This window comes from Etheostoma spectabile, chromosome 22 (assembly GCF_008692095.1).
Source record: "Etheostoma spectabile isolate EspeVRDwgs_2016 chromosome 22, UIUC_Espe_1.0, whole genome shotgun sequence".
Classification (NCBI taxonomy): domain Eukaryota; kingdom Metazoa; phylum Chordata; class Actinopteri; order Perciformes; family Percidae; genus Etheostoma; species Etheostoma spectabile.
Genome location: NC_045754.1, coordinates 5,739,933 through 5,751,704, shown reverse-complemented (window position 1 = coordinate 5,751,704; position 11,772 = coordinate 5,739,933). Strand labels below are relative to the sequence as shown.

The window sequence follows — 11,772 nt, the reverse complement described above, 5'->3', positions numbered from 1 at the left end:
ACATCTTTCCTGTTGCAAATAAACCATGCTGTTGTGTACAATTATAGAAAATAAATGGCTTGTAAGGAATAGGACATTTTGTTTTAATGGAGTCACTCCTACTCTTGGTGGAGTGCTGGCACTAAAAGGATAGGGAGGAACCTGGACAATGAGACTGGACAGTGCTGTTCACTGGGGCACAGAGGGTTGAACCCGATCCAACATAAACAGTATCAATGGCATTACTTCTTTTTTGCTTTGGCTTGTGGTAATAGGAGCTATCCCCTGAGCTATTGCATGGATTGTTCCAGTTGTCTCATGTTTATGCATAGGATGGGGGCCCACTCACTCCCACACCTTCCTCTTCTCCCTCCTGATGCCTGTGTTTGTCTGTCTACGTTGACGTACATGGTGAGTCATAAGTGCAGAAATGCTGTGTTTGGGAACCACCATGTAGGGGAGACAGTAGGGGAAATATGGTGTTTAGTGATCCCAAATAGGGGTAACCCCAAAATGTTGAGTATTCAATGCTTCGATCGAAGGAGCTTGATTCGACTGCCAATCCCACCGTTGAATTTTTAGGCGTTATAAAAATGAGGATCATGCCATTTTGGCACTATGGGGTGCTCAGTGTCGGATTTTAAATAACTACTTGTTTTCTCCCCACAAGTTGACATATAGCATATTATGATATAAGTAGGCCTAGCAACATATAATGCTGTAAATAATAAAGTGCAAAGAATGATGATTTTTAATAAGTCTTTTTAAAGTGCGTGAATAAATCAAACTTTAAAAAGACCGCCCCATTACAGATTTAAGTTTCACTTTCCATGAACTGTGACCGATGTAGGAGTATCTTGGCAGCAGGGATTTAAATCTAAAAATGTCTAAACTGAAAATGTCTCGTATAAGAACATCTAAAGTGTGGGCGTAATTTGCAATAGTAAAAGATGATCCCAAGTAAGATGCAAGTTGTGTGCCACCGCCTGATGCAGGAGCACAGCCGTGATCCGGTGGGCAGCCCACGGCGTGACCAATCCGGCCCCGGTGATCCCCAAATCCTGTACACCAGACCAGGAAGCAGCGGCAATATATGCAACGTTTGTGTTTGTGGCAGAAAAACCTTATGACAAATGGATTGTTAAAGAAGTATAAAGCATGTGCAGCAGGATAGACTTTGTGACAGTTTGTTACCGGGGACACGTGCAGCTGCTGTGTGGGTGACATGCAAGCACGCACTCCAAACCTCTTCCAATTAATCTTCCACACCCCTGCATACAAAAAGGCGCTACTCATTTTATGCCTGTGTGGCCTAATTGGTTGCATGCTTATTAATTTGTTGTTATGTTTTTTGATAAGGACAGTTTCCATTATTTCTCAAGTCTGTTTCATGCTGACGCATGTCTGCTCTTGTTAGCTAGCTCACTCATCTTTCTTTTGAAAATGTGACTGCTTTAGTGGTGGCAGTAACAGACCATAACCAATACAACAAGGGATTGTATGGGTGTGGGAAGTTCCGTTATGTCACTCTTGTCACAATTGCTTCTGCCTGTAAGGGTCATAGATTATTCAAACACTTTTTTTTTACACATTTAGTCAAGCTAAAGCCTAGAGAAGTACCTATTGGATGTGATAGGTAGAGACAGAAAGCAGAATCGCTCCACGTTCATTGCTAGAAGCTCTGCATTGTATGTGACTTACCGCTTTGGCTTTCATCCAGACCTTCCATTACGTCATCACCAGACCTTGGCAAATAAGGTCTGAGCCACTCCGTTCAATAACTAGGAAATATGGTAATTTTTATACCTTACTGAAGCCTCTGTGTTACTTGTAATTCTTGCACCTTGATTGCCTTTTAACTCAGCGTGAGCATGTTTAGCCGAATCTGGAAACACTTCATTTAAAAGCCTTTATTTTTTGATTGTTCAGAAGAAAACCAATCAACTCTAAAAAAAGCCCAAAGTCATTTATCTCTTCCAGAAGGGTTGTGCTGTCTTGTTAGCGAGATTCAGGACAGAAGTTCACATGCAGTGCATGCAGTGCAATTTGATTACGTGTCATTTGATGGAGAATATGAATGGAAGGGACTGAAGATGACTTTTCTTTTACAGTAAAATTACATGATCATGGGGCTGGATTAAATGTGAGGGCATCACAGAAATTCAACAATTCACTCAGTAGTAAACATGACTTTAGGCACCAACGTTTCTCACAACCCATTAAAAAGTCATAGTTGTCAAACTGAACCAGAGATGTCCAATGGTGGCTCTTAAAGAAATGTCAGTGATCACTAAAATCATTTAGGTACATTTTATAGGAGCCATGAATGTCTGGACCAAATGTTTTGTCAATTCATCTGGTAGATGTTAAGATATTTAACCTCATAATTAATGCATTTGACTTGCTGCTCTGGCAACATTAAGAGTCAGGGCCTGTCCATTTATTTGTGTGGCCGTCTATATTTTTTTGGCCAACGGACCAAAAATTCCTAAAACACCAAAAATACTAGTGTAATAGTGTAATAATAGTTGGAAAAGGTTAACTTATTTTTTAAGATTATTTTGGAGGTTTTCTACATAAGGATTTTGCAGCCTACAGCCTACTAATGTTGTTTCCCGCTTTAAGTAGACACAATGAAGCAACAGCTCACTAAAGAAATATCGTTGTACATTTCTATAATGCGACTTTCTGTACTCATCTGCTCTAGGGGGATTTGCCCTGTTCATACTACTTGCAAACAGCCTCAGAACAATATGTTTAAATGTAGTGGGGGATTAACTTTAAATATTAGATCATATGTAATGTGAGCCAAGTAAGTGAACACAGAAAGGAACTTCTCCATGTGTGTTTTATTTAAGAAAAATGTGTTTCTTACATGACTGAACTGCAGTATTTAGCCCTAATCCTTTTTTTTTTTTTTTACAACTCTAGTACAAGTCTATTCACAGGACCCACTTAACAGAAACATACATTTTCATGTGGGCCTTTTAATTACAAAAATCCCTTGTGTGTCTCCAAAAATAAACTAAAATACAGATTGATGACTGAGAGATAAATAGATAAATACACAATAATCAAATCAAACTCAATCAGCCAATAAATAAATAGAAGAATAAATAACATTCAAAACATCTTTGGCCAAACTCGGGCCACTTCACTGTCCCCACAGACTTGACATTGGTCTTGGTAAATGCCTCAGCCAGCCAGAGGACAGGATGCTGACTGAATAAGCTTAACCTGTGGGGTTGTAAGGATCAACACTGGATATGTGGCATGACATAGTAAGGAAAGAACAATTATATTGAGGCACTTTTAAGGATGTTCTAGGAAATGACAACATTTCCGTGTATATGCGTATTCCCCAAGAGGAAACAAAACGTAAGACGAGAACATTCAATTGAAAGGTAATTGAATGGCTGCTTGGCTCATCTAATCATGTTTCCTTATGTTCCCTCATTTTCTTCTTTTTTTTTTTACAATTTTGGGACCGAGCATGGTAAAGTACCACATAAAATAGAAAACGGTGAGCTGGAAAAAAGATGAAAACAGATAACATGGGAGGAAAACAATGGTAAAACGTGTGTGTGTGTGTGTGTGTGTGTGTGTGTGTGTGTGTGTGTGTGTGTGTGTGTGTGTGTGTGTGTGTGTGTGTGTGTGTGTGTGTGTGTGTGTGTGTGTGTCGCCAACCAAAAGAACATTGTTACATATTTGCTTTTCGAGTCTGTGAAAAACATCAATGTGTGTTCTCCGTGGTGGTTGAGTCCGAATGAGTTTCTGACTGTTCCCCAAATATCCCTGCTAGTGTCTTAAAGCGGGGGCCCCAGTCATTGAGGTAATCATAGTCCTCCTCGAGGTCTCTGGCGAGGGACTCGATGGAGCTTAGCGACTCGGCCACAGAGCCGTCGCCCTCGTAAGCGTACGTGGCCAGGGAGTCATAGGGCGGTGCCGAGTTGTCCAAGTCGTGCTCTTTCAGACGCTGGTTGATGAAATCTCGGATGTCGGCGCTGTCCTGAGAGACAGGCGGCCTGGGACCTCTCTTCATCTCAGGTTTGACGTCCCTGCGGAACAGGTTCTCTTTGACAACCTTAGGATTGCGAAGTGTCCCCATGTCAAATGCGTGCGTGTCCTCCTCTCCCCCTCCTTCGTCGTCATAGTGGATCACATTATCCCGGATGTCCTCTTTGGATGACATGAGTGTTTCCTTTTTCTTTTGCCGTCTCAAGCCCACATAGAGGACCACGATTACTGGGGGAACAAATTGAATGCAGAATTAGATGTTAGACTACTGTCCACACATCCATATTACTCAGCCTTAAACACATTTTCTGTCTGGAAAAGAGAGAATTTCGAGATGCCAAGATGTGATTTTTCTTTCTTTTTTTGCTATGTTAGCATGATGGCTACAGGTATGGCAATGCCGGTCGGTCGGTTGGTCGGTCCACACCTTTGGTCCCGCATTTTTTTGTCTTTAGTTAGACAGTTTTAGGATGGAAGGCCATGGAATTTGATACAGATATTCATGTCCCCCCTCAGCATGAGTTTTAATGACTTGGACATTTCAACTAGCACCACCAGCAGGTCTTAATGTTATTTTCGCAAACACTTTGGTTCATGGCCTAATATCTGTTAAACTAATCACCTTCCCATCAGCCTCAGCACTACACTGTAACATTACCCGGTCTGCCTACTTCCACCTATGAAACATCAATCGCCTCAGCCCCTCCCTCACCCCCCACACTGCCGCCATCCATGTCCAGAGTCTCATCAATTCAGGTCCGGATTACTGTAACTCTCTTCTCTTGGGTCTCCCTCACAAATTACAACTCAAAACACATCTGTTTAAAACTGCCTATTCCACTTAAATGTCTATTGCTATGCCTTTTTCTGTTGTTGTTATTGTTGTATACTATTTTTTTGCTGTTTTTAAAATGTGTTATTTATCCCTGTACTGTGTCTTTGAGTGCCAAGAAAAGGTGCCTCTTAAATAAAATGTATTTTTTTTAATTATTATTATTATTGTGTTGATGAATAGCATGCTTACAAACTAGCACTGTCATTGTGAATTAGAATACTGATGTTGACACAGCCTCAAAAATACTCCACCGTAGCTGTGGAGTACCGGTATTTTAGATGTCTGGTTTACATGTAACCTACAGTATGTATTAGCAGAATTGCAAGGATGTAGTGAAATCCTGCCTGACACTGAGATAAAGAAAGATAAATCCATTGAAACTATCACAAGTTACCTTGACATCTAAAACAGCTTTTACCCACCTTTGGCCCAGTTTGACCTGCAAATCAATGCCTTCTGCAAATAATGTGGGATGGCAGCATTACATACTTAGAATAGATAGCACAAGAACTGTAAGCACTGTTGGAAAAAATACTGCTGAGAATAGACCCAAAGCACACCATTTACTATTTTATCATGCAACCGTTCAGAGGTTGCTTGAGGTTCTGCACATGTTACACACTGTATTGCCACAGTGTGCTTTTCAACACATAATGTTACAATACATTTAGTGCTCTCCCTTTCCTCTTTCATTGCAATCTTTCTCCCTCTGTGTCCCTCTCTCTCTGCTCTGTGAAATATGCAGGGTTTTTAATATACAGTCGCATCTAGGCAGAAGAGCAATGGCCAGGATAAAACTGGAATCATTCAGGTGAAAGAGTCCAATAAATACATGAAAGTATACTTAAGTAGGTCTCTTCCTTTCATCCTTGCTGTATCACGTTTCCTTTCAGCCTCCCTTTTATCTACCTGTGTACAGGGTGCCAGCTCCCCCCAGTGGCACCTACATATACTTCAACAACAGTCAGCTATTGTAGGACACAGCGGTTGGATGCAGCTTGTCACTGGGTGCAGTCAATCCACATCAGTTTGGAAGAGACAGCAATGCAGATGAAAGTCTCTGCACCGGTTTAATTTACCTCATCATTCCTTCGCACAGGACAACTGGGTCATCCTGACAAATCCTGCACAGGAACTAAGTGGCTCTATGGAAATGTTCTCGGTGTGAGTTCTGATTTTCTCTGCCACTTTCCTTCTTAGGGACAGCATGGGAGTTTGGCGTCAGCCTCAGCCTTGGGGGCGAGTCGACTTGGAGCCTTTGAAGACATTCCTCTCACATGCAGTGAACACACCAACACTACAGCCCACCACTACAGTGGACTATGTGCTTTTATGTTCCCTCACATGTAAAACAAGGAAATCTAAGTAGATTTTGTTACATGAACGCATTAATGAAGGTAATGGAATTGATTTATGAGGAGGCATAGCATGACTTGACGTAAATACAGCTCAATTCAGAAGTCATGGCCACCTTTGACTTCTACTGTAAAATACGAACATCTTTAACAACCGACCATCCCCATATTCATAATTCAGAAAATGATCCCATAAACCTACATTTACTTCCTCCCTGCTATGTAGATGAGTTTGGACATTAATAGAAGAGAATTAAGGAGGAGTTTTACAACAATGACCTTGCAGAGAGTGTAAAAGCTGTAGCCTGCGAAGAAGCCACAGGCCAGCAAGATTGGATTTAGTTTATAGAGCCAAGACTCCCTCCCTCTACTCTTGAACGACTCATTGAATGACCAAATTCATATGCGTTCTATAATTAACTGCGGACATTCCTGGAAAGATGCCAGATCAAGTATTACGGTCAGCTCAGCAAGTTTGGATTCAGGTGTTGTCAAAAATGGCATAAAATTGATATAGATCTAGCCATGTGGATTTGTATTTCAGGTGTTCAGGTGAGCTCAGTGCAGTGTTTTACTACTCAAGACCACTTTTTAAAGGTCTTACCTTGGAATCGACTGCATTTTTAGTCAGTCTTGTCTCGTCTCATATAAAGAGTACTCTGGATTTTAGTTCAAGACCGGTCAAGACCACCACTGCCTTTTGATTATTTTATTAAGGCATTTCTCATGATACTCTTATGACAATAAAATAGGTGAATGAAGAACAATCTCTGCTTGTTTTCTGTGGATGTTTTTTTATGGGAATGTAAATCTTTCAAATCAATTTGAGGAGTGCCTATAATTAGTATTTCCCACATTTTATTGTGTCATGCAGTGTGGGGCTCGCACTGGTCTGGTCTTGGTATTGACTCAGTCTCAACCCCTCAAAGTCTTGATCTTGGTCTCGATACACTCTGGTCTTGGTGATGACTTGCTCTCGGTTTAGGTGGTCTTGCCCACAACACTGGCTCAGTATCTTACTTTGACTTAACTTCGACATCACAAGCCGATCCATACCTAAAAACTGCACCGGGGAGAGATTTCAAATCTAAACTATACCTGTCAATTATGAAGACGTTGAGACAACACCCCCATGCTGGTTTGGAGAAAGAAGTAGTATGGACACTTCATTTCAGAAGGTTATTAAAGTTATGCTCATACTGTACATGTACTTTTAAACTTGAAAGAAAGACTAAATCACAAGCAAAGGTTAACCACTTGTCATATTCTTCTCTAATACAAACAACTAATAATAATTCAGAAAAGCACACAGCTCACTGAGATAAAATGTAATCCTAATTTCTGGAAGATAAAAGATATTTTAAGATATATTTAAGATATTTTTAATCTTTAACCCAGTTGGAGCTGTCAAAGTGTGCAAATTGTAAGCGTTTAAAATAAGGGCTGTAGCATAAGATAATATATATATATAAATATATAACAACTCCTTGTTTCCTGTTTGATTATCAGGGATGCAAAGCTATAATGAAGAATATTTACAAGCCATAAGACAACAGGTCTCACCTAACAGGATGATGATACACAGAAGGATGGCGATCAGAGCTCCAGTGCTGAGACCCACGGGGAGAAAGATGGCCTCAGCGCTGCAAGTTAGCAGAGAACCGTCTGCTTCGCAGCCACATACGCGGATGGTCAGGGTGCCGGTGCTGCTCTTAGGAGGGTAGCCATTATCGTCGATCACCACGGGAAGGAAATAGATCTCCTGCAAACGCCGTCTAAAGCCACTTCGCTTTGTCACAATTCCAGCAGTGTTGTCTAGAGGGAGGGCAAACATCAAAAAGAAATCTTCTAAACAGCCGTTGAGCTTTTGAGAGGGTTTGCAGTCTTAGATTAGAAGAGCATGGGGAGGCCTGAAGTAGTGCAGCAAGTGCTTTCTCCTTGATCTATAAAAGTTAGACAGTGTTCTGACCAAAGTAACAAAAAAGAAAAGGGTTCCACCCAGTATAACCTCACATCAATCAGCCAATCCTTTAAGCTCCATTACAAGGCTGGAGGTCCAAGTTTGAGAAAGATAAAACTTTTCAATGTCTGATAACTCGTCATGTTTGATATTGAATCTTCCACAAATGTGCCTCTCTGAATGTGATGAGAATCTGCAACGTATCAAAGAGTTGTCTTATCAAAAGCTCTCACCGTTTTACACCGCTTTCCATAAAAGCGGACAGAGCCTAACTGCACCCAAGTACATCATTCCCTGAAACATTGCAAAGCGTTTTTCTATCTACCTGCACTGTGGGAACTATTGGAATCTGTTGTGATGTTGTTATCTCTGAGTGCAGGCAGCATCACTCCAGAGAAACAGCAGATTAGCAATGAGAGATAAAAATAAGAAATACATGAAAACACACAAAGGGAACAACTCGGGAAGACAGCAGTAGGTGTGAGAATGGGGGAGTGGAATAGGGGTCGACAACGTATGCAAAGAGGAGGGAACGTGTCACGTTGGACCTGCCGGGTTCTGTCTGCTACAGCTAGACTGTCTGACCCCTGTCAAGTCCGGTTTGTTCCGCTGACGAAGCCTGGCACTTTTTCTTGACAGGAGGTCAGGCATTTTAGCACACCTTGCATGTTGTGCACAACTGTGATTTTTGTCTGTGCTCGCTCTCTCTGTCTCTCTCTCTGTCTCTACCTCTTTTGCCGAGCCTGTCCATGGTGCCTGTGGAGTTTGTGTTTCCTTGTCCCTGCCAATCAGATCGCACTCTGTATCTGGAGAGTGTGTGCGCTCAGGGCCTCTGGCAGCCAGGAAACTGCAAGACAGTGTGTCCAAAAGGTAAAAACTGGATCAGAGGTTCAGACCTGGGCTTGTCAAGGATAGTGAATGCATTCGTCTCCCTGGCCTCATCCTGCCATGTCCCACTTTTCATTACCCGTCTTCCTGGTTGGACTTCAAAGGGCTCGGCCAGAGCACACTGCTGAGTGTCATATATGCCCTTATCATAAGACAACGTCTGACTTCATGTGTTAGAGCCACTCGTATAAGCTCTGAGAAACACACTTTTTAAATAGCAAATGATTTATCTTGAGAGGGGGGGTTGTCCTCATTCCAATCTAATTGCATGCAGAGATTGGACAGGAGCTGTTAAGATGTAATCAATAATGGTTCTACTTGTTTTAGTGCTCCCAAATTCAACTATTATTAATATCCTATGTAAGGGACAACGTAGAGCGAGCGGGTTGTTATTGCAAAATAAATCCCAACAGGATGATGCAGGGCCCTGATGCTAAGCAGCTATTACCCAAGTGCTTACTAAAGAAATCAATAATTTGAGACATAAATATGATTTGTAAATGATTTCTTAAAGAGTCTATGATCAGAACTCCTATAGCAGTTATTCATAGCAGTGGTTTGCTATTCAGATATAATGTATAATGCACAATGCCGCTATTTGACCAATCAGAATTGAGTTTTCAACAAAGCCGTCTCATAAAGTTGATATTTCTTTACTATAAAGGCCACTTTCCATGTCATTTACAAACAGCTCACAGTTGTTTGTGTGTTGTCAGCTGTTTACTTCAAGTAAAGTAAGTTTCTTTACCATTTGCTGTCTTTCTAAGAAACTGCACTCAACTGCAGGCATCATTTCTTTATCACTCGCATTGCTTTATTGTAATTTGTCAGGTGTAAATAGCCACTTTTTAATGCTGAGTGATGTGGCTGCCATAGTTAAAAAGTTAAAGCTGCATTATTAGGATAGTAAGTGTGATTAGGCAACATTTCCTGAGAGAATGTAGTTCAAAATCAATCAGCTGTTTTGCACAGTAGTGAGGTGTTGTCAGGATATACTTACTTCCAAAGTCCCGGATGGTGAAATTCTTGTTTTTTATGTCTTCTTTTGGTGATTTGAAGGAGAACTGTTGTCCAGCTGTCGGTAGATCCTGGTCTTTTGCACTGAAAGTCTGAATCACCTGTTAAAAATGAAAATAAAAAAATTAAATGTTCTTTGATTATTGAAAAAAAAAGGAAGGCATTCATCTCTCACTTTTAGTTTTACTTTTACCAGTACATTGGAATCTGGTAACCCTTTTATCTGCAAATTTGGATTTGCCCCTTTGGAAGGTTTTCATTTTGAGTAGTTGTTTCCATGTCAAATGTTTGTTTTGAACAGAAAAGAAAACTCCTACAGTTCAAATCGTTTTTGGCAGAACAAATGTGAAATTATTCAACATTGAACAGAACAGTCAACTAGTCCTGAACTGACTGCATGTCAGACCTGTCAGCGCTGAAACAAGGCAGTGAATTGTTCTCTTGGTAGTTTTGGATACAGTCGCTGAGCACTTGATTTATAACGTTTTCAAAAGTTGGGATCAACACACCGATTGATGGATTAAGATAATTCCGACCTGCTGGAGCTTGTTCAAGGGTTAGCGTTAGCTGTTGCTTTATATTGTTCTTATACTACAGTACATCTTCTCAGAGCACAGGGCCAATGCCAATTGCATTCCCCAAATAACTCACAATAAAACAAGAAAAAGACACAATTTCATAAACACCTCCATACATCTACTACAGCGCTTCAACAAGCTGGATGACTTACATGTGGAAAATGTGGAAAAGCATTTACTGAAACAACCACTGACTTTTCCACCCCGCTACACACAGACTGCTGATTCAGCCGCCTCGGAATCAGACTGCTGACGGTTTTCTATTTTCTTCTCCCCCCCCAACCCCCCCCAGGCATCTCGTAGCTTAGTCTGAAACCGGCTGTCCTGCCAGCCCATCTGTGCTACCAGTCTGCTCTTCCCCCCGCACACTGGGCTTGACCTGCTGCAGACTTGGTGCCTCGGCCCCTGATGCGGGAGCCACCAATCAGCCTCCCTGCCCTGTTACACATCCCCTCGGCAATGTTGCTCTTCCTCTCTTTCTCCTCTCAGTGTTCGAACGAAATTCCCCACAGAGGAATAAACCTGACACCAGGTGGGAGGGGTGCTCTGTGGTATTCCCGACAGCAGCTGTACAATTTGCACTATTGATTTCCAGCGACCAAATTAGCATTGGGATGAATAAATCTGACTTACAATTACTTTCACTTGAATTTAATCAATCAATCTTTTTTGCTGTCGGTAAATAAGTTATGTCAGAAATAATGGCTAACGTCAGTCAACATTTCCCACAAAGTGATGTCTTTGAAAGATTTATTTTGCAGGGTGTCCCGGAGGAAGAGCAGTTAAGTCGCATATCATAAAGTCCCAGTGTCCTGTAAGGGAAATTATGCAATTACACACATCATTATGTTTGAATATGTATGTTACACATAACCCTTGAACCCTACACTAACCCAGATGTCCTACATCTGTACCGCGTGTGTAATCATGAATTTTTTCTACTCCATGTAACATTGCTCGAGCAAGCCTTTGCCTGATTGCTCTCGAGAGTGCTACAAATATTGCAAAAGGTTCCTGGGAAAGTGCGTTCATGACAGAAAGTCTGCTTGTGTTAGAATGTAACAACAAGCTGCCAGCGTTAATCGTAAATCGAGAATATACTGTTCCCACCGAGGGAAGCAGCCTCATCTTCGGAAAAGTCAT

The 11,772-nt window shown here is 41.3% G+C and overlaps 1 protein-coding gene across 1 annotated transcript in view; it reads right to left on the bottom strand.

Annotated features, from left to right (window-relative positions):
- Nucleotides 1-2,809: 2,809 nt before the first annotated feature.
- The window catches only part of LOC116671945 (cadherin-12), a gene marked incomplete in the record, with an annotated part of 99,221 nt that continues 90,258 nt past the window's right edge, over nucleotides 2,810-11,772 (bottom strand). The window contains 3 exon segments of the mRNA XM_032503436.1: nucleotides 2,810-4,224; nucleotides 7,750-8,001; nucleotides 10,035-10,152. Of these exon segments, the coding sequence (XP_032359327.1) occupies nucleotides 3,713-4,224; nucleotides 7,750-8,001; nucleotides 10,035-10,152 (882 nt within the window).